This window comes from Haemorhous mexicanus, chromosome 20 (genome assembly GCF_027477595.1).
Source record: "Haemorhous mexicanus isolate bHaeMex1 chromosome 20, bHaeMex1.pri, whole genome shotgun sequence".
NCBI lineage: Eukaryota > Metazoa > Chordata > Aves > Passeriformes > Fringillidae > Haemorhous > Haemorhous mexicanus.
In genome coordinates, this window is record NC_082360.1 from 2,098,858 (window position 1) to 2,124,477 (window position 25,620).

Consider the following 25,620-nt stretch of genomic DNA (forward strand, 5'->3'; position numbering starts at 1 on the left):
AGATATGTGTGTGTATATATACATACAAATACAAATATACATATTTATATATGCCCAGTGACCCAGCTCTGCACCTGGCTGCTGGCAGGACTGCAGGGGAAAGGTGAGGTTGATGTGGGCACTCAGAAGGCAGCAGGGAGGAGCAGCCTTGCTGTGACAGAAGTTCACTCCTCCACTCTGCATTTACTGCCAGACAGCTCCAGCAAAGCACAGTGTTGATGTCCCAGACACAGAATATATTTTACAAAAAGCAGAGGAGTCCTTAGCAGCAGCCAAGGCCCTCCTGATGCCCTGGTAATCCCTGGGCTGTTTCATAACCTGCTAGCAGGCTCTGTGCAGAAGGACAGAAGGGTATAGGAGACAATACTGAGAAGGGTTGTGATGTTCATCAAGGACAAAGAGCATCCCAGGAGGGCCCTAATGCAATAAATACATAAATAGAGCTGCTGGACTGAGCTTCCCCTGGGAAGGTCCTGGGATTTGCTTCAGATCAAGCCACTTTGGACACACAGACACCATCCCCAGGGAGACTTACATTTCTGCAGCAGGATTATCAGCCTGTCCTTGTCCAGGATCACTTCTCAAAATTATCTTAAATAACATCACAGACACAGACTTAGCTATACCTTCTCACATGGCTCATAGATATTCATTAAGACAGCACCATCTGCTTCTCCCACCTATCCACATATCTTTGATTCTCCACTAGGTTTGTGGAATGCTACTTCCCTTTACAAATGCTCTTGTGCTCAATATGTTTATTTATCACTGTGTCCTCAAATTACAATCATTATTAGCTTCTACTTTTTCCTAGTATTGGCATTAGGTCTACAGCTGAAACACTTCTCAAAAATCAGAATTTTATTAGACAACTTCCAGATCTCCAAAAGCAAGTCAGCTTTAGTAAGAGCTCACACACTACAGACAATAGCCCAGATGTTACATTTCCATGCTTTTAGGGAAACCTTGGGTAAGTACCCTCTGCTCTTGGCCACCTGTAACTGACTATTTGTGTTGTCTATTTGGCACAATCCTCATCACTTAATTCGCTGAAAAATTCTAGCATGGAAGTCAAGCCATTTTTATCTCAACACAGATTTTTTCTGCTGCTACTAGATAAAATCCCAAATATGCAGTATGATTTGCTCTTGTGCAAGGAGACACTGCAGATATGAGATCAGCTGTAAGTGGGAGCAAACATTATGTATTATTTCAATTGCTTCTGCCTCTACTTCTGTTTTTGCTACAAGAATGGCTTGGACTAAAAAAAAAAATAAAGTGTTTTGTTGGCTTCAGAATGGCAAGGTACAAATAATAGCCTGGTAATAATTTTTTTTTCAGTTTGGTTGTCTCCAAAAGGGAATAAGGAAGTAGATCTGTCCTTTAAGGTGAAATAGCCCTGCAATCCACAGGGTATTAAACAGTTCTTGTCAGTTACTTGCACAGAATATGGATTGCTGCCAACTTTGCAACTGCTGAAACAACCTGAAGATGTGATCATGCCACTGGGTTATGCTGGGGGAAGAAAAAGAGATAAATTTAGGATAGACATCCCCTTTCCCCTAAAATATACAGTATATATCATTGGCTATTTTGCAGTGTTCAGTAGTTAGCTGAAAGATATCTTCAGTGCCCATGTTCCAGTGTTATAACAGAAGCTTTTCTAGGCTGGGGGTAAGTGACAGCTGTGAAAAAAAAAAGCTTGCAAATATATTTTTAGAAAGGACTCTCTCAAAGATTGTCATTAATTCTATTTGGCCTTGGTGCAGTGTCAAACCCATGTTCAGTGATGCAGAAATCAGCAGGAAATATCATATATTTCTGACAAGTTTGGGCTATCTTTCTGTTCCCTTTACATAAATTAATCTTTGTACTTTCACTAGAAAAGAGTCTCACTTAAAGACAGGCTCAAAAGATCAAAGTACATATTTTCAATACATTTGTTTTGAATAAATGCAGGAACATTTGCTGAGAACAAAAGTTTGTTTGAAGGTGTACATCACTCTGTGTACATACAGTTCTTCTGGCAACACTGATCATTTGAGCCTAAAAGTCATCAGAGACCTGAGAAGAGCTGTGGAGGAATTCTTGCTCTTTGTCCATTTGGACTGAAGACCAAAAAGCTTTCAATAAAACAGGACACCACCAAATTAAACTGTGGGGTTTCCATGGCAGTAAATCTCAGTGACTCAGGTTATGCACCTTGGGAATGGTGTCTCTCCTCCTTTTCTCCAAAACCAGTCCCTTACAAACACGTAATTTAAAATATACAACCAGTAACACAAACACATAACCAGACCCCTTTGCAAACACATAATTTAAATCACAGGGAACAGGCTTTATCCCATGAATGAGCATTAATAATGCTTATCATAGAGTATCTTTGTGGTTTTCAGAGACTTGCATGAACAATGAAGGATAAAATCCAAACTTACAGAATTGCTAATGCAGATTAATGATCTTAAAGGCCAGGCAACTTTGTATCAGATGTAATGGAAGCCTCCTATTTGGAGGCTAAATCCAGAAAAAAGTTACATTTTCAGAAGCTTTTTGAATTGATGGGGGACAACAAGAAGATAGTTGCCCCTCTTCCCCTCTCAGTCTACCAGGAAAAGCAACACAATAACCTGTTAAGATGGAGTGATAAAAGGTCTGAAAGGTGATGGTATCAGGAACAAATACATATGTGCCTGAAGGCCCAGGGAAAGGGGGTTGGGTGTGAAATGTGAGAGTAGCTGTTCTAGTTTAGACCAAAATGTCCATCTGTCCCCAAAGTGTCAGACAGTTGCAGATACAGCAGCTGATCTGTCAGGGGTTTGGGCACCTCGCATGGGAGCCTTGCTTCCCTGGCCACTTGTAGGGGGAAAATGATCTCTTCATGAGCATCCACTGGAAAAGCTGCTGGGTAACTGTCAGAGGATCAAAGCTATTTAGTGCTGGAACAGGTGTGGTGTGTAGCCCGAGTCCTGCCAGAAAACAAACACTGCTATCCACAAAGAGCAAAGAATTCCTGAGATAACCAAATGGACAAATCTGCCAGGTTGTGCTATCTAACCATCCAGCTCCCAAGACAGGCTGACATTTCTCTATCACACAGCTTGACAAAGCAAGAATTATGAGAGCTCCTGAAGATATTTGTGATTGAGCAACATCAGCAAAGAGGAGAATTTATAGAATTCCAGGAATAACAATTTACAGAAATCATTCAGATGAATCTGCTGGTACAACACATGTTTAGAGACTGACACAATAAATGTGTGATCCTTTCCACAACAGATAAATTGCTGTAATGTAAGGGACCCAAACCAGGTCTTGAAACTGTAAAATGTAAAAAGTGCTGTTGCAACCAAATTTAAAAGGTAATTTAAAAAGTCTGATACACAGCAATTGGAAGAAGAAAAATACAACAATAATGTTATCTCCACATCTGCGTGATGTCATTGCCATTTCAGAGAGCATCTGGGCTCACACGTCAGGTCAGACTGGCAAAGACTGATTTAAAAAATATGAGTAATAAAAACACTGAAAGACATTCTAGAAAGGACTCAAAGAAACCAAGAGAAAAGGCCTAAGTAGGATTCCTCTCAACACTGCAGGAATCCATTTTCTCTTGCAGAATCCAACACAGATGCCTTTTGTTCCCAGTGTAACTAAATCATGGGCACCCTGAAGATAATCCAGAGCACACAGCCAAGGAGAGCTGTGTAAATGCACCAAGGATGTTCCCCAGACCAAGCCAACGTGAAGCAATGACAACAATCCATCTTGGTCATTCCACAAAGAGGAGGTGAGATTTCATGGCCTCTAAAGTTTAAATAATTTTCTGATGAAAGTTTATTCTGCCTTAAAATAAAGAAAAATGAAGTAATGATGACAAATCTACTTTGCCATCACATCTCCTGTACAAAATCATCTTGTGGTAAGAGATTTTCCATGGATGTGAGAGACCCTCAAGACTGTTACTTTTTCAAATGCCTTCACCAAGCAGTGTGGCTGAGCAGGTTTGTTCACACCACCTCCTCCCTTACCATTTGTCAGGCAGGGTTTTGCCCCAGCATGTTCTCAATCATTGCTCCTTTTCTTATTGTCCCTTGCAGTATCAAAACCAGTCCTTAAACAGCTAATCTGAAAGAAGCAGACAATCCCCTTCCACCTTCCTTTACAGAGCAACTCACAGTCATTGTGGTTTGGCATCCAGCCTGCTCCATGACAACCTCTGCAGGACAGTGGAGAGGCACAAAATCAGGCACCTTTCTGCAGGCTGACCTTGGGCATGCCTTGCAAACCCACTGGTCAGGAATGCAAGTCTCTCTTGTGGTCCATTAGCTGGCACTTGGCTCACTCTGTCCCAAAACTGAGGCTGGCTTCAGGCTCCAGAATTGTATAAAAAAATTGCCTCAATAAATCTTTCTTCTTATCTAGCAGCATGTGTAGACAAACAGGGAGGATAGGAGGGCATCCATTAATGTTATATCCTTAAAGAAGGAATAGTGCACAATCAGAAAAACCCCATCCTGCTGACTAAGGTGAACCCTTGCAGTGCAGAGCCAAGTGTTGCCTTATTTGGCTTTATCAGAGCTGTCTTTGGGTTCCTCCATCCTCCATCCTGGCACAGATCAATGTGAAAAGGACGGGTCAGTGCAGCTGACTCCATACAACCCTAAACCAATCCTGTCCCTGAGTAATTAGCAGAGAGATCAGAGCTACAACACGTTTACAACTAAAGAGTAAATTATTATTAACCAAAAATAGAGCTCTGGAGTGCTGTGTGGGCAGGAGGTAAAGTATAAAGAGCTGCAGCTGAAGGCAACTTTGTGATTTGCTACCTCAGCATCTCACGGTAAGTGCCATCCACTTGCTTCATGCTCTGACCGTGACCATCTCCACAGATCCCCACAAAGGTGGAAGATGAAGGGGTGTTTTCTTCTCATTCCCCACCTCTAGCATTCCAGGTCATGCTTTACATGCAGAGTCAAGGTGATACCACCCAAACCACTCCAAAGTGGTGCACAAGCAGAAGCAGGAGAGTCACAGCTTGCCTCTCCTTGGAAGGGCCTTCTACCAGCTTTGCTACCCCCAAGTCCTGTGGAAGGCACAGGAAGACTAATTCTGAAGGCAGTTGAATTGACTGGGATTAAATATATAAAGCAGTTAATTTTTTTCCTGGACATTAGATTTGTTTCAAGCAGCTCACAGAAATGTGGGAAGAAACACAAGACTTCCTGTGGAATTTTGCTCTAGGTCAGGAGTTTTAAGGCACTGTGTGCAGTTCAGCTGTCTGGAGAGGCTACACAGGATGTAGGAATATTTGACATGGCATAAGCTCAGGACAATGGACTGGTTTTGATGGACAATGGACTGGTTTTGATGTAACTCTCTCTGTTCTTTTTTTAACCATTCCACACAGGTTCTGAAAACAGATTTCCTCGTGGGATCTCTGAAGGTAGGGGTTTAACAAATAAGACAAATACCTTTGCTAACTGATCCTGAGCAATAAGTAAAGCTCACCCAGACAATGGAAAGGGCAGGTGCAAAAGACAGTAGAACCAAGATCTCTGGAAAGGATATGTGGTATTTTAATCAACATGAGCAATGGTCAAGTTCTTGGCAGGAATACTCCATATATAGGGAAAGAAAAGTTACAGATGCTCAAACTTAGGCATGAGGGCATGGTAGACAGAGACAGGAATGGCTTTTTGTGGTGTAACCTTGATTTCTGGGATTTATAGATTATTAAATTTCATCCCCTGCCATCTGTACAGCTGTTGGAAGCCTGCGGTCGTGTTTGGAGAGGAGGCTCAAAGTAACATTCAAGGGTTAGTTTCCTCTGGGGTAAAGTCTGGAAAATTATTTACTGACTTGGTTTATCACACGGGCACTGAAACCCAGAAAAAGTACAGAATGAAGTTGTCTCCTGCCAGATAGGAAGATCTGTTCATGTTCAAAGAGTAACCTTTACAGAGAATTTGTGCGCACCACTCCCTTCTAGGTGTTCTGGGGAAGGTTGGAGACTGGGAGCATGTAACAGAGCACAGGAGGAACCTTCCACACATCTGCCTTCTATCCTAATACCAAAAAGTGCTCACTGAAATTGGAGCTGAAAGGGATGGAAGCACAGGTTATTCTCCTAGAGGATGCTGCCTTCTCTGCTCAGGAATGTGTAAAGATCTAAATTTTACACTATTTCCTATCAAAGATATTTAGTATTTAAACAGACTCTGCCGCTTGAGGAATTTTCTGATTTGCCTTTTCTGATGAAATTTTCTGATTCATTTTTTCATGGACACCGCGAAATCCTTTTTCTCTCTCTTTCCTATTGCCTCTCTTGAGCCCCTCAGACACAAGATCACATAGGCACAAACTCTGGGCTCTGCATACACAGAATACTACTTCCAAAGTCAGCTAAAGGTTCTGGATTTTATGCTTTTGAAATTCCTGGCTGTTAAAAGCTCTTGCATGAGGCAGTCCCTCAAAGTCCTGCAGGGTGCAGATCCCAGAGCAGATAGCTTTTCCTGAGAGAGACCTGTATTTCTCCAACAACATATACAGAAGTAGCATTAAAAATGTGTTGAAGAATTTTACTTGATATTTCAAAAAATGCAAAATAAAACTGAGCATAAATCAGTTTTCTGAATTATTTCTGCTAGACAAATCCTTAAAAATGTCTGGTATATATGAATTGTCTTTTAATGATTCATAACTAATATAATATGTTCAAGCTATAATATGTTCAAGCTATAATTGAGATTAGTTGAAATGTTATATCATATAATTATTTACCTAAATACTATGTTATTTAGCTAATACTATGTTCTTAATTATTATCTGTAATATACATGATATTATTTATTGGCCAATTTTGCAACATAACAAGAAAAGATGTTTTATATTAGGTTCACCCAATAATCTTGGGAAAATAAGGTTTGCCTTAAGATAGGTGATGACTGACATTCACAAATTATTCCAGTGCTAGATATAGACTGAAACTAGTTGAACTTCCCCTGCTTGGTATTAAAACATCAAAACCAGAGGATGCTAACATACCTCCACCTGGAAATCACATGTGAGAGCCATTCTACATGACTCATAGAGTTTACTTTTGTCTAAATTTTTAGATGTCCAATGACATAAACTCAGTGGCTTTGCGTATGTGGCTTTGAGAAGGATGTGGCTGTGCAGCTCTGTGAAGAGAAGGTGAAATAGAGAAGGAATGGCTTTTGAAGACTTCTAGCTTGATATTTTCTCTGCCCTCACTTGGTCACATAGGCCTATTTAAGAGGGATGTCTTCAAAGACAATCTGGCTACAAGAGGAACTTTCTTTATTAGCACTTCTTCGGTGGATAAATAAAATTGAGGCAGAGGTTAAAGTGCCTGATTAGTCCTCCTCTTCCTGTTAGTCACTGAGCATGACCACTGTCTGGATAAATGTAAATTACAAATGCACAAACTTTCTGCAACTTTTCTGCATTCCTCCAGAGCAACTGCAGCCATGAGCTCAGATGCAGAGATGGCAATCTTTGGAGAAGCTGCTCCCTACTTACGGAAGCCAGAGAAGGAGAGAATTGAAGCCCAGAATCGCCCATTTGATGCTAAGACAGCCTGTTTTGTAGTAGATGACAAGCAAATGTATGTGAAAGGTACCATACAGAGCAAAGAAGGTGACAAAGTCACCGTTAAAAAATTCGATGACACAGTAAGTGATATCATTGTTACTCCAATGGGGTCATCCAGTTCAGGCAGTTCTCTGCTTCGGATTTTTCCTGTTGTTCCCTTCTCTTTTTTTTTGCTAGACTGTGACTGTAAAGGATGACGAAGTCTTTCCCATGAACCCTCCCAAATTTGACAAAATCGAGGACATGGCCATGATGACCCACCTGCACGAACCCGCTGTGCTGTACAACCTCAAAGAGCGTTACGCAGCCTGGATGATCTACGTAAGTGGCAGCAGCAGCTTCCCCTGGGCAGCCTCAGGAGCTGCTGGGCCAGGCTCAGGGGAAGCCAAGGTGCTGTGTCCCTTCCTTGCAGACCTACTCGGGTCTCTTCTGCGTCACCGTCAACCCCTACAAGTGGCTGCCGGTGTACAACCCCGAGGTGGTCACTGGCTACCGCGGCAAGAAGCGCCAGGAGGCCCCTCCACACATCTTCTCCATCTCTGACAACGCCTATCAGTTCATGCTGACTGGTGAGTTACTTGGCAAGAGTGGAAAACCCTGATATATGTAGGGCTGGCTATTTGGTCAAGGAATTTTAGGCTCTGCTCTGCAGTCCCACAGTCCTACAGCACAATGCAAGATCAGACCGTGAAAATCTTGATGGTCTGTGGGCTATCAGATAATGAAGGAAAAGCAGTAGCTGGCTGTATGGCTTTGTCCCTCCTCTCCTCATAAGGAATTTAAAGGAGAAACACAGCAGATAATCTGATTATATTTAAACAGCATTTAAGCCAAGGTCTATACATAAAAGATAACAAATAGTAAGTGAGAAGCCTTGCAAAGAATCACTGCTTGAAGTTAAATTTTGGGCTACTTCATGTCTGTCTGTACCAAAAAAAAAAAAGTCCAGATGCAAACTAATGTGTATTAATGCATCACTTACCTTGGCTTGTATGAAGGTGATAAATACTGATATAACACAGTTCACTGATATAACACAGTTCACAGTTCCTTTGAAGTCAGCTGTGTCTGAGGAACTGACACCTTCCACATCTCATCTGAACAGCTCTTTCTGTGATTTTGTTTTCAGATCGTCACAACCAGTCAATCCTTATCACGTGAGTATGTTTTGGTTTGAGTGACAGAGCTGACAGAAAAGTGATGATGTTTCCTGTTTCCTGTAATAATTGATATTTTTGCTTCAACAGCGGAGAATCCGGTGCAGGGAAGACTGTGAACACCAAGCGTGTCATCCAGTACTTTGCAACAATTGCAGTCACTGGTGAGAAGAAGAAAGATCCACAGCCTGGCAAAATGCAGGTAGGACATCAGCTCTCCCCTCTAGCATTTGCCAATACTGACTAGAAAGTACCAATGTGTATTTTGGGGCTGCAGGAATATCTAAAGGCAGAAAGTGTTGTGCAGCTGAGAAGACAGTCAGGATGCACAGCCCGAGCACACCTATGCTCATTTACCCCTGATGCCCAGCCTCAAATCTGCTGAACTCTCATAAAACCATTTTGTCAGGGTAGGAAAGCCTCCATTTACAGGAGAGTCTTTACCAGGGAGGGGGAGATAATGCTAGAGAGCAGCTTTGTCTGAGCTGGTTGTCCATTGATGTGCCTATCCTTCAGTGTCCTCTGAGATCCAGAGCACCTGAGTGCTGCAGGTGAAAAGAGAGCAGTTGTAGGTACACAGATTGTGGGAATTGGGGTTGGGGCTGTGTGTGGCACAGTTTGGGGTCACTGGGATGGGGCTGTGTGTGGCACAGTTTGGGGTCACTGGGATGGGGCTGTGTGTGGCACAGTTTGGGGTCACTGGGATGGGGCTGTGTGTGCCACAGTTTGGGGTCACTGGGATGGGGCTGTGTGTGGCACAGTTTGGGGTCACTGGGATGGGGCTGTGTGTGGCACAGTTTGGGGTCACTGGGATGGGGCTGTGTGTGGCACAGTTTGGGGTCACTGGGCTGTGGCCCAGCCCCATCCCCAGTGGGTGCAGGTGAGAAGCAGGTGAGCAGCACTGACAGCAATGAGCCATGGAGTGCCCAGGGGTGCTGAGCAACCACCCCAGGGAGCAGAGGGCACACAGGGGCAGTGCAGGGGATAAAAGGCTGGGCTGAAGAACGAGAAGGGCAGATGCTTGAAGCCTTCTGAAATTATTTGATGTTATTCTATATGGACAAATGCTTAAAGACTTCTGAAATTTTATGGTGACATCTGTGTATCATGACTGTATTGACTGTGACACATGCAGTGACAAGCAGTCAGTTCCCAGTGGCACATGGCTGTGCCATTCCTGGTCCTTGGCTCATTCCTGTTGGCAGGGGAAGTGCAGGAATTCTGCACTCCAGAGTGGTTGTGCTGAAGTTAAGCACAATCATTTCACTTGCATCAGGCAGTAGTTTCCTCTGGCTGGTTTTTCTGTCTGTGATCAACAAAACAGCCCAGAGGGACAGCAGGAGAAAAGGGCTGGATTTGGGACAGCTGGGGCCACTTCCCTGACGGTCAGAAAGTGACCTCAGAAAGGATCCTTGCAGGAAAGAAAGTGCATGCCTCGATGTCCCTTTGCTGAGCAGCACAGCTGCTGCAATCTGAGCCCACTGGTGCATTTGCAAGGCACAGGCTTCAGTCCCCAGCACAGAACAAGCAACAAAGACCCTTGTGGCACAAGTGTGTGCCACCACAGCCTGTGAGATGCTCATCAAAGCGTGTGACATGTGTCAGCATGTTATTTAAGTACCCAAGGGCATAGTGGAGCTTAAGGAGATTCCAAGGCTGAATCTTCTTTCACTCAGAGGCAGGTGTCTGTGATTGATGGGTTGTTATGGCCAAGGCAAGCTCATCACAGGCACTCTTTCCATCAGCACCATGTTAGAATCTCCTGGGCTCAACTTTCATCAGCTGCTCACTATGCCAGGACTGATCTCAGAAAAGCTTCAAGACAGCTGAGACATGTACAGACCATGTATGATAGAAGGAAAATCACCTGGCTCTCAGGCTGACAGTAATCTGTTCTGCCCTCTTCTGAGTATCCACAGAATACTCCATATTTTGAGAATTCCAATCTCCATAACAATAGTATGTTCCTCTTTATAAGAACATTAAATGAAACAGGTTATGGTTCTGAGTAGCACAGCTTTCAATGGCAGATACAAGCTGAAATCGAGTGCCAGGCAATGGTACAGGAATAAGGAAAATGTGTAACAGCATTTTCCCAAAATATGGTCTCGCCCTCCAGCACTTTGTCACCCAGCCTGTAAACAGCACTCCAGAATGAACTTGTGTAAAGAATTGCCATGCTCTTCCACACTGTTATCCATGTACAGTGCTCCTGTTTAAGTTCCCTGACTACAGGTGTGCACTCAAAAGAGAGTTAGTGTTGGTGTAGTCAGCTGCACTGACACACACATCCCTCTCCTCTCCTCTCCTCTCTCTCCTCTCCTCTCCTCTCCTCTCCTCTCCTCTCCTCTCCTCTCCTCTCCTCTCCTCTCCTCTCCTCTCCTCTCCTCTCCTCTCCTCTCCTCTCCTCTCCTCTCCTCTCCTCTCCTCTCCTCTCCTCTCCTCTCCTCTCCTCTCCTCTCCTCTCCTCTCCTCTCCTCTCCTCTCCTCTCCTCTCCTCTCCTCTCCTCTCCTCTCCTCTCCTCTCCTCTCCTCTCCTCTCCTCTCCTCTCCTCTCCTCTCCTCTCCTCTCCTCTCCTCTCCTCACATGTGAGAGGGCATTATTCTATGGATAGGATGTTTTGTTTAAAAAAATATTTAGAGCTTCCTGTGCTACTGTGTTGCTTTAACTTTAGAGGTCCATCTTCACAGCGGACTAACAAAAAGGAATTTAAACCTGCTGTGCCATCTGCAGACAGTGCTGGGAACGGCAGTGCCTCTCCCCTGTGCTCAAGGCTGCACCACTGCATGCACAGAGATGCAGTAACTGAAACAGTGCTGCTCACCTTTCATCTGATATAAACCAATTTATCATTTTCTTTTCTTACTCTTGGTTTTCCATCTGTCTTGGGAATTATCCCTGGCAACACTTTCATGCCCAGGTTATGGAGGATCAGTCATGACTTTGCTAGAGTCACACTAGTGACTCTGCTTCCTGGACTGTATTGCACCAAAAAGGAGAGAATAATGTCACAGAAGCTTTTTCCCTTCCATATTTTTGCTCTTACCAAGAGAGATACAGCACAATATCAAAACTTTACATGTTGATCATTCTTACTGCAGTAATGCAGAAGGGAAAAAAAAAGAAATAGAGAGAACAGAGTCTCTGTTCTGTGCTCATCTAAGTCTGGTGTTTGAGTGTCAGGCTTTGTCCATGTCTCAGTTTTCAAAGAATGTCAAGAGTTGTATTCCTGTACCCTGAAAGGCTGCTGTTGTTTGAATGCAACTGCAAAATTTTGCATTCTCCCTTGGTAGGTGCTCCCTTAGGTGCTTCCTACCAAAGTCTGTACTCCTCAGGCTTGAGCAACCTTCAAAAAACTTTCCAGATTTCTCACATTTTCTTTAGCTGTCAAGACTTTTGTGAACAGGAGTGCAGAAACACTTCTCATACAGGTTTCAAATGCCCTGAATTACACTGCAGTGACTTTGTATGTGATACCCAACATGTGGTATCAGATACAAGAAGCAAGCAAAACACAGATCTGTCTTTCAGCACTCTTCCCTTTGAAACCCGTGGCAATATCCATGAGTGTTGGCTGATGAGTGATTGAGAGCTCTGTTAATTTTTAAGTTTAAATCACCTGGGATATGTAAAAATTATCTGTTTATCCTTTTTGCAATATTTGTTAATTACTAAGTAGTAAAGTGATAAAGCAGCATTTTCTTCTGTGACTAGGGAACTCTGGAGGATCAGATCATCCAGGCCAACCCACTGCTGGAGGCTTTTGGCAATGCTAAGACTGTGAGGAACGACAACTCCTCACGCTTTGTGAGTTCATTTCAGATTTGTTGGAAAGAAGAAATTTAATGCAAGTTCCATTCATTGATTGTCATAACCAATGGTTTGATCTGCTCTGCTTGATAGGGAAAATTCATCCGGATTCACTTCGGACCAACTGGCAAGCTGGCCTCAGCAGACATCGAAACCTGTGAGTTGGAGCAACTCAGTACAAGCAGAACTTAGCCATTTGCAACCTCAAATTGATCAGGAGAGTAACAGCACCTCTCTTTTGGTTAGATCTCCTGGAGAAATCCAGAGTCACTTTTCAGCTGTCTAGCGAAAGGAGCTACCACATCTTTTACCAGATAATGTCCAACAAGAAGCCGGAGCTCATTGGTGAGTGCCAGCAGCGCTGGGCTTGGCTCAGTGAGTGCTTTCTCTTCCCACTGTGATCTCCCCAGTGCCACTAAAGGTGACCCACATACCTGCAGATCTCCTCCTTATCTCCACCAACCCCTATGACTTCCTCTACGTGAGCCAAGGAGAAGTCACGGTTGCCAGCATTGATGACAGCGAGGAGCTGCTGGCGACAGATGTGAGTAGAGCTGAGCAGAGCAGGGCAGAGCAGAGCAAAGCAGAGCAGAGCAGCCCTGCAGCCAGCCCAGCTGCAGCCAGGGGGGCCTGGCCAGCCAGTCTCAGCACTGCTGGCCCAGTTCCATAGGACTGGGATGGTGCTGGACACAGCGTGGGCAGGGACAGAGACCCCACCTGCCCCTTGTGCTTCACCCTTTGTACTTTCTGCCTGTTGCCCCTGCAGAATGCTGTGGACATCCTGGGCTTCAGCCCTGATGAGAAGGTGGGGATCTACAAGCTGACAGGGGCTGTCATGCACTATGGGAACATGAAATTCAAGCAGAAGCAGCGGGAGGAGCAGGCGGAGCCGGACGGCACAGAAGGTAGGGCTGATTGCAGAGTTTGCTCGTGAACTGCACCAGCAGAGAGCCAGCAAACCAACCCCACAGAGTGCCCAGCCCAGCACTTTGAAAATTATTTTTCTTTCCAGAAATTAGTTTTTATAAAGATAGTTTCAAGCCTCACAAGCCTCTGTGATTTAATTTATGCTCTACAAGGAAACAGAAAGACATACATCTTAAGCATTGCTGCAGCCCTTGGACACAGGATTGTGTTGCAGCTGAGATGTTGCCTTTGGAGCAAGGGGGAAATTCTCCATAAGACTGGAGAGGAGCTTCTCTTGATAATAGATGCATTTGAGTTGTGCCACAAGTAGGCTTCCTGTAACAGAGACATCCCAGAGGACCAGGACACTTTTCTTTGTCCCTACTGAACTCGTTTGCTGTTTCTGGTCCTAGTGGCTGACAAGGCTGGCTACCTGATGGGTCTGAATTCTGCTGATTTGCTCAAGGCTCTATGCTATCCCAGGGTGAAAGTCGGGAATGAATATGTAACCAAAGGACAAAATGTCCAACAGGTATATAAACAGCCCATCAGCTTCTCAATTTCTTCAGAGTGTTCTTTCAAATTTAAAATTGACTCAACATTTGTTACTGCCATGGCTGTGCTTCTTACAGGTGTACAATTCAGTGGGTGCACTGGCTAAATCAGTCTATGAGAAGATGTTCCTGTGGATGGTTGTTCGTATCAACCAGCAGCTGGACACAAAACAGCCCAGACAGCATTTCATTGGTGTCCTGGACATTGCTGGCTTTGAGATCTTTGATGTGAGTTACTGTGGGTATGCCTGCTCACTGAGGGCTGCTTGAAACTAAATGGCTTTTTTTGTTGGTATTTTGGATTTTTAGTTCAACAGCCTGGAGCAGCTGTGCATCAACTTCACCAATGAGAAACTGCAACAGTTCTTCAACCACCACATGTTCGTGCTGGAGCAGGAGGAGTACAAGAAGGAGGGGATTGAATGGGAGTTCATTGACTTTGGCATGGACCTGGCTGCCTGCATTGAGCTCATTGAGAAGGTGGAAAAAATCTTTTCATTGTAGGGGAGTACATTTCTTTAATGAAAATTTATTTTACTTCAGTCATTCTTGACAAAATGATGCATTACTGTTGAGTTACCTCTTCACATCAAGATAGGCAGCTTAGAAAACTAAAGTTTTTGGAACAGCAGCTGTCTCTGCACAAACAAGGGTTTCCTGAACAACGTGGCTGGGGTGGAAGGGAAAATGCCTACATAATGTTAAATTGATGACTTTAACAGCTGCCTTTAAACAGTGAGGTGAACAGTGAGGAGCTGTAATGGCTCCCCTCCCCACCACTTACTTTCTTTATGTATTCATATTTCTCCCAGCCCATGGGCATCTTCTCCATCCTGGAAGAGGAGTGCATGTTCCCCAAGGCAACTGACACCTCTTTCAAGAACAAGCTCTATGACCAGCACCTGGGCAAGTGCAGCAGCTTCCAGAAGCCCAAGCCTGCCAAAGGCAAGGCTGAGGCTCACTTCTCCCTGGTGCACTATGCTGGCACAGTGGACTACAACATCTCTGGCTGGCTGGACAAGAACAAGGACCCTCTGAATGAAACTGTTGTGGGGTTGTACCAGAAATCATCCTTGAAGCTGCTGTCCTTCCTCTTTTCTAACTATGCTGGTGCTGAAACAGGTAAGTGCCTTTTCAGTGATGCCCAATAAGGCAAAAATCAACTAAAGCCTACTTCTGCTTCTCCTCTCAGTGGTACACTCAAGGCTACCAGCCCCTAAGGTGACCTTGTTCTTGTGTGCATCCAGACAGGCCAAAACTAGGACACCAGCATGCAGAACTGTTGGAAACACCCCATTTATGTGCTGCAGAGAAGTAAAGCACAGCAAGTCCAACCCCAAGTGACAGGAGGTGTATGTTTCCTGACTAACTGTGCTGTGAATCACCTACATGCTTACTCAGCCACTAGACAGGGCCCAAAAGAATGTGCAAAGTGCAAACATTTTAGGCTTTGTAGACAGAGTTTTGTTTCTTGAGGGGAACTGGAAGGACAGAAGGGAGATCATGGAACAATTTCATATCCAGCTGGGCAGTCCTGGTGTTACGACAGAAAAAGAGACAGAGAATTAATTTGGAAGTTCTCTATAAGTCTCAATTTAATTGGCTTCACAGTACAGCAACTATGGAAAGACACTGAGCTGCTAGGACTTGTATTTCTGAGACTAAAATTTGCTTCCTACCATAACTCAGAGTAGAACTGTATTCTTCACCTGGAATATTGAATCAGGAGATTTCTCTATAGAAGAACTCCCTGCACTAAGGGGATGCCAAGTGCTGAGTCACATTTTTGAGGTCTTCACATAATTAAAAAGAAAATTAAAAGGGGGTTTGTGTAATAGTGAAAGCAATATGTGACCAGAAGCACAGAGTACACTGTTAGGAAACTTAGGTCAGGCCACACTGTTCCATACTAACAGCCTAAATCTTGCATTTGAGATCAAATATCCCACACACTGATCAACACCTACCTAGCAGCAGTTCACTAAACTCTCAGGGAGCAGTGTGTCATTATTGAAAATGAAGTATTTTATTGGCCTGTGGCCAAAGGAAGATGAAGCCTACAAAATGTACTGCATATTCTAACTGTTCACCTCCCATCTACTTCTTCCAAGGTGATAGTGCTGGTGGTGGTGGCAAGAAGGGTGCTAAGAAGAAGGGGGGCTCTTTCCAGACAGTGTCTGCTGTGTTCAGGGTATGTGAATTTTTTTTTTACATGAGCCATGCTTCCACAAAATGATCTGAGGGCTGGAACACCTATCCTAGAGAAACAGCTGAGAGAGTTGGGGTTGCTCAGTCTGGGGAAGAGAAGATTCCAGGCACACCTCATTCTGTTTTTTTTTAATGTATAAAAGGGGGCTTATCAGAAAGAAAAATACATTTTACCGGGGCCTGTAGTGACAGGACTAAAGGTAATGATTTTAAACTGGAAGAGGGAAGATTTAAACTGGATATAAGAAAAAAAAAAATCACTCTGAGGGTGGGGAGGCCCTGGCACAGGGTGCCAGAGAAGCTGTGGTGGCCCCATCCCTGGAAGTGTTCATGACCAGGTTGGATGGGGCTTGGAGCATCCAACTGGGATAGTGGGACAGGAATGCTGGGCTTGGTGACCCCTGAAGGCCTCTTCCAAACCAAACCATTCTGTGATTCCCTGAACTTAAATAACTCCCTGAGTTTAAACAAGAATGCAAAAGCTTTGTAACTTGAAGCTGAAGCCCTTGTTTTGTTCTATCCCAGGAGAACCTGAACAAGTTGATGACTAACCTGAGAAGCACCCACCCTCACTTTGTGCGTTGTCTGATTCCCAACGAGACCAAAACCCCTGGTAAGGCCACCCTTACATTCTGAAGGCATGGGACTGGCAGGAATTGGCCTGTTAAGCTTCCACACCAACTTCCCAAATAGCTCCTTCTGCATGTGAAGTCCTTTTGGGGGTTGGCCAGCAAGACAGTAACAAGGGGAGCTTTTTTGTGTAGTCTAGTGGGACTGAAAACATTTGAGCATTACATGGCCCATTTACTCAGTTTTGCTATGTGTGCATCTGCATCTTTGTTTAATGGGTGTACAGACCTGAGGGTGATAAAGATGGGTTTGATTACAGCTGATAAAATTGCCTGTTGTGGGTAACAGCATTAGAAAATCCCTTGTCTGGACAGCACTGCACTACTCTGTGCCACATTTGTCTACATCCAGTGAGGAGGCTGATGCTGTTGAAGATTTTTCAGTTGGTCTCCTAAAGCACCATCCTGCCATTTTTTTGAGAAATGTGGCCTGATGCCTTTGCACAAGCACTGCTAGCCCTTGTGTTCCTAGTAAAATTCACTGATGCAATTCTCCACAACTTCTATGAATTTAAGGCATGTCCTGTCTGCTCTTCTTGCATCTTTAATTTAAATCCTGCTTGAATTAAAAAAAAAGTAAAAGCAGATAATTCTGAGATGCTAATACATATGAAGATTCCCTGGGATAAAAAAGGGATCATGATGGATGTATTTTGTTTAAGGTGCAATGGACCATTACCTGGTGATGCATCAGCTGAGGTGCAATGGGGTTCTGGAAGGCATCCGAATTTGCAGGAAGGGGTTTCCAAGCAGAATCCTTTATGCAGATTTTAAGCAACGGTAGGTCCTCAGTTATTACTCACTGTCTGTTAGGAAAAGGCCTCAGAAAGCACACAGCTCAGGTGACATGTCTGGTGACACTTTCCCAGTAAGCACACGGCTCAGGTGACATGTCTGGTGACACTTTCCCAGCCAGACCAGATTAGTGGCATTGGAGGGAACCAAGGCATTAATTCTGTTCTGAGGTCGCTCCAGTGTTCCCCTCTCTGACCAGACCAGAGATTTCTCTAAACATCAGAACCAGGATAATTTCTAAACTGAAGCCAATGCCTGATGATTCAAAGAGATGCAATACACTTGCAGTGTAATGAGTAAGGTGCCATTACAGATTACTCTTTGGAGTCTTCCAGAGTACAGACATAAAGTCAATGCACAGGAGCCTCCTCACAGTGCTCTGTCTCTGGTCTGCATCGTGTGCCTTTTCTTCATCTTTAAAATGGAGACAACTAAACTGGTTCATGGGGCCCAGTTGCCATAGAGTGCTAAATCAGAGCTGTCTGCTGTTATAATTAAATGTAGCATCTTCCATGCTGCACTGGTGTGAAACTGACCCATGGTACACAGCTGATCCTATTTTCCTCACCCTCATTGCAACCACTTCTTGCAACCTGTCTCACCACAGGTACAAGATCCTTAATGCCTCAGCCATTCCAGAGGGCCAATTCATTGACAGCAAAAAGGCTTCAGAAAAGCTTCTTTCCTCTATTGATGTTGACCACAACCAGTATAAATTTGGCCACACCAAGGTAAAGTCCTTGTGGAAGAGTAAGCAAAATATTTTGTTTGTTGAAAGTATTTTTTGCATACTAAATCAGCCTTCATGATGCTTATAAGCAGTCCAACCATTCTGCCCTGGGCAAGGACACCTTCCACTATCTCAGGTTGCTCCAAGCCCCATCCAACCTGACCTTGGACACTTCCAGAGAGGAGCTGGATTTTCCATAACCTACAGTGGAGAAGACATCAAATAACACTGCAATAGTATGATTAGCTCATACACAGAGTGACTTGTCATGAATCACATGAGCATTGACAGAAAATTCCTCTAGCTCTTAAACCTTTCCCCTGCAGGCATTTTTCTTAAACTGCCTTGTGCTGCCCTGCATCAGCTGTCAATGGCCATGCATCTGGCCAAGCCTCAAGCTGTTTGACCCTTTTTTATGTTCCAGGTGTTCTTCAAGGCAGGTCTCCTGGGACTGCTAGAAGAGATGAGAGATGAGAAGCTTGTGAGCCTCATCACTCATACACAAGCTATGTGCAGAGGGTACCTCATGAGAACTGAATTTAAAAAGATGAATGAAAGAAGGTAATGTGAGAAAATGCCAGCAATTGTACTGTGTCAGACCAAAGGTCCATTGATGTGATATATTGTCTCAGGCCAAAAGCTGTTCTTGGGAAAGAACCTTAGAAATTATTGGGGAACAGAGCCGGTACAAACAATCAGCTTCCTCCTAATAGTCTCACAAATTCTGGCAGCAGCTGCTTAGCATTCAATTCCATAAAAATGTTTCCTTATTTTTTCAGTTTCTGTCTTAAAAATTTCTAATATGGTATTGGCTATTTTGAGTGACCCAAAAAGCATCAAGCTGCTGTTTCCACAATTGACAGTAACTACCAGATTTGTAGTCTAAGCAGCAGTACTTCAACACTATCAGTTTTCACTCTGGTATTTACCTGAGCACTTGTGTTTTCCTTGAGACTGAGGAAAGCCTCAGAGATTCCCAGTCAATATGGGAGAGAAGTCTGTCTGGTTTGAAGTATTTCTTCCTCATATATTCAGACAATAGATATTATTCAAGCTACTGAACCAGCCATTCTCCAGTAAGGGCCTTGAAATTACTCTTTAATAAAAGCAAGGGAGATGAGGGAAAAAAGTCTCATGCAAAAGTTCTTGTGGTAAATCCTGATGACGTGTGGAAAATAATCAGTATTGTTTCCAGCTCGAGTCTCACCACCCTCATTAACTGGTTTCATGTGTTTTCAGAGAATCTATTTATATCATCCAGTACAACATTCGTGCATTCATGAATGTCAAACACTGGCCATGGATGAAATTGTACTTCAAGATCAAGCCCTTGCTGAAGAGTGCAGAGTCTGAAAAGGAGATGGCCAACATGAAGGAAGAGTTTGAGAAAACCAAGGAGGAGCTTGCAAAGTCTGAGGCAAAGAGGAAGGAGCTTGAGGAGAAAATGGTGACCCTGTTGCAGGAGAAAAATGACCTGCAGCTCCAGGTTCAGTCTGTGAGTAAACTCCATTTCCAGACTCACCCCACTTCCTCTTACTCTGCTGTTCTTTTTCTCCTCTTTTCCATTGTCCTCTATAAGCAGGCATGCCATGGGGACAAAGCCTCCCCTGCTTTTGTCTGATCTTGTCCCTTACACCTAAGCAAGGTGCAAGCATATACCAAACTAACACCAGTAAGAATACAGGAGGTTCCAATCCTATCACCAGTGGGAGAATCAGACATTCCACAGTGTATATAATGTGCTCCTCACAGTGGTGTCTGATTCTGGATGGAATATAGGCTGTTTCCACATCTGCTGCCACTATAATACAGAGCTTTTCTGTCAGAGGCAGGACACAAACTGTGGAAACTGCTTTTCTCTGGAATACTGCTGAACAGAGACTGAAATGGCACCTGTCAGGTTCTAAAAGGTGAAAAAATATTACATGGCCAAGAGCAGTTTGGTGCAAGCAAACCTGTCACTTGTTGCCATGTGCTTTCAAATCAGTTCAGTTAAAAAAAAACCCCTGTATTATTTCACTCACCAAGAGTCTTTAATGTCTTTTGTCATTTTTATGATAAAAATAATGTGCCTTCAATGTGTTCTGGTAGGAGACTGAAAATCTAGCTGATGCTGAAGAGAGATGTGAAGGACTCATTAAGAGTAAAATCCAGCTAGAAGCTAAAATTAAAGAGCTAAATGAAAGACTGGAGGATGAAGAGGAGACAAATGCTGAACTGACAGCAAAGAAGAGGAAACTTGAAGATGAGTGCTCGGAGCTGAAAAAAGATATTGATGATCTTGAAATGACTCTGGCCAAAGTGGAAAAGGAGAAGCATGCAACAGAGAATAAGGTGACAGAGGAATCAGGGAATTATTCTTCTGCAGGCTGTGCCCCCATACAGCTTCTCAGTTTTGTGGAAAAATGTGGCCACTTATTCATGAAATAAGTTCTATGAATAGAAGTTAAATGTGTCCAATGCATAGGAGAGAGGTATTTTCACTTAGCTGGCTGACAGAATTATTTCTGTTTAGTTTCTTTATCAGGTTATCATGGTTTGTTTCACTTTTAGGGAAAACTTAACATATTTTTGGCTGTGCTTAACACTTGATCATCTCTTTTTAAAGAACATGACTTGCTGAGAAATTACAGCTGTTTTCACAGCAAATACATGCAGGAAAGACATTCCTTGAGCAAGATCAATTCAGAGGGATTTTGTAAATCCCAATGGGAAAAACTTTCAGAGGCAAGTGAAGATCTAGCAGGTCTCACTATAAAATTTAGCAGAAGAGGGGTGGGGATCAAAAACAACTAAAGCAAGAATTCTTATCACTGCAGGACCAGAGAATGAGACTCTCAGGTATGATATATGCTGCTGCCCTCATGGCAATCAATACAAACATTCTGCTGAGAGCATTTTGACTACATCCAAACAGGATGATAGGAGGGGGTTTGCAAGGTTTTGCAAGGATAGAAAAGATCTTGCAAGGTTTTGCAAGGGTGCAGTCACTGTGTTCTCAGTCTGCCATTTCTCGTGGCTGCTGGTTGTCTGACAGGTAAAGAACCTCACAGAAGAGATGGCAGCTCTGGATGAAAACATTTCTAAACTCACCAAGGAGAAAAAAGCCCTCCAAGAAGCCCACCAGCAGACACTGGATGATTTGCAAGTTGAGGAAGACAAAGTCAGCACCCTCACCAAAGCCAAGACCAAACTGGAGCAGCAAGTGGATGATGTAAGTAGAAGTTTTTGGGTTGTGTATATGTATACTGTGACAGATTACAGCACACTAGAAATCTGTAGTTTGGAGTATAAGAAGCACCTAAAGCAGTCAAGCCAGCTCTAATAATTTCAGCCAGTAAAACACTGCTAATTTACAGGAAATTGTGGAATCCAGGATATCTTTCCTGTTCATCACAGGGTATTTCAGCACTGTAGACTTTTGTGATCTGATTTAACTCTTTAGCTGAAGCAGGAGACCTGTGGCAGTTTGAAGGTTGCTGTAGTGTTATTTGTGTGCACATATACTCCAGGAACTTATAAATACTGGGAATTTGTGTATATTTAGCAGTCTATATGTTAGGAACTGCTACTGGAAAAAATTAATTTCTGTTTTTTCAAAAACTGGTATTTCAGCTGCGCACAGCCAAGTTGTGAACAGTTCAATGTCTGAAAACTAAATCACCATGGCAGCTCATGAGAGTGCAGCACATGTGGAGACGCCCTGATTATTTTCTCTATTCATCAATTTCCAGCTTACTCAGATTTTTAAACCAAGAATAATTACTTTCAAAGTATGATTCATGTATTTCAAAGGATGTTTTATGTGTTTTAGCTTGAAGCATCTCTGGAACAAGAGAAGAAGCTGCGAATGGACCTTGAGAGAGCAAAGAGAAAACTGGAGGGTGATCTGAAAATGTCTCAGGATTCCATCATGGATCTGGAAAATGATAAGCAACAAATGGATGAAAGGCTAAAAAAGTATTACACTGACTTATTATGCTCTTAATTCTGAAATTCATGTTTTATCTTAACCACACTGAATTTGCCTTCTTATTCTTTAATAGAAAGGATTTTGAAATCAGCCAGTTGCAAAGTAAAATTGAAGATGAGCAGGCTCAAAGTTCTCAGCTGCAAAAGAAAATTAAGGAGATTCAGGTAAAGTCTAGGAGTTATCAACAATTTTAGTGGCAAGCAAAAATTTCTTAGAATTAATTGGTATTGATTCTTAGACCATTCTACAAAACTATTTTCCCTCACATGAATAAAACCATTAATATGGGACTCTGGGTGCTGCTCCCATCTCAGGGCACTTTCACAGAAACTGTACATGGATACATAGGAAATTTCTGACATGAACATTGTGGCAGGCTTGGAGAATGCCACAGATGTGCAGCCACTGAGAATCACTTTTCTAAGAAAACAATAGGATGTGATTCAATGTGTCATGATCAGGACAAAGATCACCTTCTAAATGCAGAACCAGGAAGACAGCTCTCTTCTGTGCTGTTATCCCATGATTGTTCATGTCAAAGTTACTTCCATCCCTCCTCCAGTTTGCTGCTGGAGAAAGGACACTGCTTTGTTCTGGCCTGACTTCAAGGAAATTCCCAAGAAATTCACATTTCTTTACATTTTCCAGTGACACCCTTTCTATTTCTTCAGGAAAACGCAATTCTAAAGCTTTCACAAAATAATAAATCCATTATGAGCTACAACATAAGGTATCAGATTTTACACTCACCATTGCTCCAAAACTATTACCTGTCCTAGGACACAATGCAGTGAAATTTCTAGTGGTACTTTGTCACTGTCATATTTTTAGAAAAATCCCCTTGCCCAGGATTCTTCTCCTGGGAAGCTGAGAAGCCTCAGAGAAAAAGGAAAACAGTATTATCTCATTTACTTCTCCTGTGGTCTGCTGCTTTGGAATGTGGTTGGAGATTGTTTATCCAACAGGTGAATTGTTTTGACTTTATGACTGTGGTGGTGTTCTCAGGAGTCCTAGGATGGGGGAAGAGATGAGAATCTTGACTCCATGTTTCAGAAGGTTGATTTAATATTTTATTATATAAATTATATTTTAAAAAATGTTATATTAAAACTATACTAAAAGAATAGAAGAAAGGATTTCATCAGAAGGCTAGCAAAGAAAGGGAATGATAATAAAATCTTGTGACTGACTAGAATCCCAGCACAGCTGGACCTGTGATTGATCATCAAGTAGAAACAACTCACATGGACCAATCAAAGATGCACCTGCCACATTCCACAGCAGCAGATAATTATTGTTCTTCTTCTCCTCTGAGGCCTCTCAGCTTCTCAGGAGAAAAAATCCTGGCAAAAGGATTTTTCATAAAATATGTCTGTGACAAATGACCAATCACAGTCCAGCTGTGTCAAGACTCTGGAGAGGGTCAAGAGTTTTCATGATCATTCTTTGTAGCATTCTATCTGTATCCTTTCTCTATTCTTTAGTATAGTTTTAGTGTAGAATTCTTTTATATAATATAGAATACAAAAAATATTTTAACCTTTTAAAAACATAGATTCGTCATTCCTTCCTGCCACAGGAAACCCCAAAAGATATCACAATACTTCTCTTTAGAAAGAGAAGTATTAATGGATGTGAATGTTTCCTCTTTATTCCTGAGTGATAATTTTAAATCTGTCCATCCAAAAGTCCTCTTTTAACCAATTAATTCTCATAGGCTCGGATAGAGGAGCTGGAGGAGGAAATCGAGGCCGAACGCGCGATCCGCGCCAAGTCTGAAAAGCAGAGAGTCGACCTGTCCAGGGAGCTGGAGGAGATCAGCGAGCGCCTGGAAGAAGCAGGAGGGGCCACAGCAGCTCAGGTGGAGATGAACAAGAAGCGTGAGGCCGAGTTCCAGAAGATGCGCCGTGACCTGGAAGAGGCCACGCTGCAGCACGAAGCCACGGCTGCCGCCCTGCGCAAGAAGCACGCGGACAGCACAGCTGAGCTGGGCGAGCAGATCGACAACCTGCAACGCGTGAAGCAGAAGCTGGAGAAGGAGAAGAGTGAGCTGAAGATGGAGATTGACGACTTGGCCAGCAACATGGAGTCTGTCTCCAAAGCCAAGGTGGCTGCACGGGAGGAAGTATTTGTCATTGTTATTGTTGTTCTTCTGTACAACTGGATGAACGGAGGGATTTGTTTTTACCTCTTTGCAGAGTAACCTGGAGAAGATGTGCCGAGCTCTTGAAGACCAGTTCAGTGAAGTCAGAGCCAAAGATGATGAGCATGTGCGGCTCATTAATGATCTGAACACACAGAAAACACGCCTGCAGACTGAGAATGGTACGTGCCTTGATGAAATGTAATATTCCAGTGTCAAGTACTTAAATATGCTGCCTGAATGCCTGTGTGTTTTGAAACATATTCATCACTTGGGGAATCTGAACAAAACTCAGAATGTAGAATCTCCTCCTGGTGGTAGTGATAGAAACCTGCCCAAGGAAGCACAACACCAAACCAGAAGCAGTACTGTCAGTCAAAATGAAAATGTGAGTTTGTGGTCAGTTCATCTTTTCTTTGATGCCAGCACAGCTTTTCCTATCAGTGGGAATGCAATTACTACTCTCCCTTCAATTTAGCACTTTATATCTTGCAAACACTTCCCACATGGCCAGCTGCTCTCATTAATTGGTTTTATGTCTTGTATCTCTGTGTAAAAAACATCAACTTTTTCTTGTTAGGTGAACTTACTCGGCAACTGGAGGAGAAGGAGGCCTTGATTTCTCAGTTAACTCGAGGCAAACATACTTTCACTCAGCAGACTGAAGAGCTGAAGAGACAACTAGAGGAAGAAAATAAGGTGACTTGCTTTCATTTGAAACAACAAATTTTAAAATAAATGAGATTTCTCCTTAGAGAAGGGACATCAGAGTAGTGAATAATTTTGAACTTTGCCTTGAAATACAACACAGAGAGGAGACATTAAAAATTAAATAAGCAAGACGGTTTAAGCCCTTCTCATCTTACATTCCAAAGATCAAAAACATGAGAGAAATGAAGGAAAGCAGCTCTGTGCCCATAGGCAAAGCAAACAGCAGCAGCCAAAAAAAGGAAAAGGAGCAGGAGCGCTTGCACTTTGTCTGTTGGTGGATTTATTTTGCCTCTGCCTGAAACACCTGATGCACATGAGTTTGAGAGGTGTTATCCCCCCAGGCAAGATGGGCAAGTGTCACAGACATATTTTATGAAAAATCCTTTTGC

The 25,620-nt window shown here is 43.1% G+C and overlaps 1 protein-coding gene across 1 annotated transcript in view; it reads left to right on the forward strand.

Annotated features, from left to right (window-relative positions):
* Positions 1 to 5,407: 5,407 nt before the first annotated feature.
* LOC132336692 (myosin-13) overlaps positions 5,408 to 25,620 on the forward strand; it is a 30,597-nt gene continuing 10,384 nt past the window's right edge. The window contains exons 1-29 of the mRNA XM_059864464.1: positions 5,408 to 5,443; positions 5,990 to 6,160; positions 7,478 to 7,694; positions 7,792 to 7,935; positions 8,027 to 8,183; positions 8,744 to 8,771; positions 8,862 to 8,973; positions 12,487 to 12,579; positions 12,676 to 12,739; positions 12,829 to 12,927; positions 13,023 to 13,126; positions 13,349 to 13,487; positions 13,902 to 14,020; positions 14,121 to 14,270; positions 14,352 to 14,522; positions 14,855 to 15,164; positions 16,154 to 16,233; positions 16,776 to 16,863; positions 17,542 to 17,659; positions 18,282 to 18,405; positions 18,829 to 18,965; positions 19,644 to 19,899; positions 20,496 to 20,738; positions 21,442 to 21,618; positions 22,219 to 22,364; positions 22,451 to 22,541; positions 24,095 to 24,484; positions 24,576 to 24,702; positions 25,101 to 25,219. Of these exons, the coding sequence (XP_059720447.1) occupies positions 6,135 to 6,160; positions 7,478 to 7,694; positions 7,792 to 7,935; positions 8,027 to 8,183; positions 8,744 to 8,771; positions 8,862 to 8,973; positions 12,487 to 12,579; positions 12,676 to 12,739; positions 12,829 to 12,927; positions 13,023 to 13,126; positions 13,349 to 13,487; positions 13,902 to 14,020; positions 14,121 to 14,270; positions 14,352 to 14,522; positions 14,855 to 15,164; positions 16,154 to 16,233; positions 16,776 to 16,863; positions 17,542 to 17,659; positions 18,282 to 18,405; positions 18,829 to 18,965; positions 19,644 to 19,899; positions 20,496 to 20,738; positions 21,442 to 21,618; positions 22,219 to 22,364; positions 22,451 to 22,541; positions 24,095 to 24,484; positions 24,576 to 24,702; positions 25,101 to 25,219 (4,029 nt within the window). The 5' untranslated portion in view covers positions 5,408 to 5,443; positions 5,990 to 6,134. The remainder of the gene's footprint in view (positions 5,444 to 5,989; positions 6,161 to 7,477; positions 7,695 to 7,791; positions 7,936 to 8,026; positions 8,184 to 8,743; positions 8,772 to 8,861; positions 8,974 to 12,486; positions 12,580 to 12,675; positions 12,740 to 12,828; positions 12,928 to 13,022; positions 13,127 to 13,348; positions 13,488 to 13,901; positions 14,021 to 14,120; positions 14,271 to 14,351; positions 14,523 to 14,854; positions 15,165 to 16,153; positions 16,234 to 16,775; positions 16,864 to 17,541; positions 17,660 to 18,281; positions 18,406 to 18,828; positions 18,966 to 19,643; positions 19,900 to 20,495; positions 20,739 to 21,441; positions 21,619 to 22,218; positions 22,365 to 22,450; positions 22,542 to 24,094; positions 24,485 to 24,575; positions 24,703 to 25,100; positions 25,220 to 25,620) is intronic.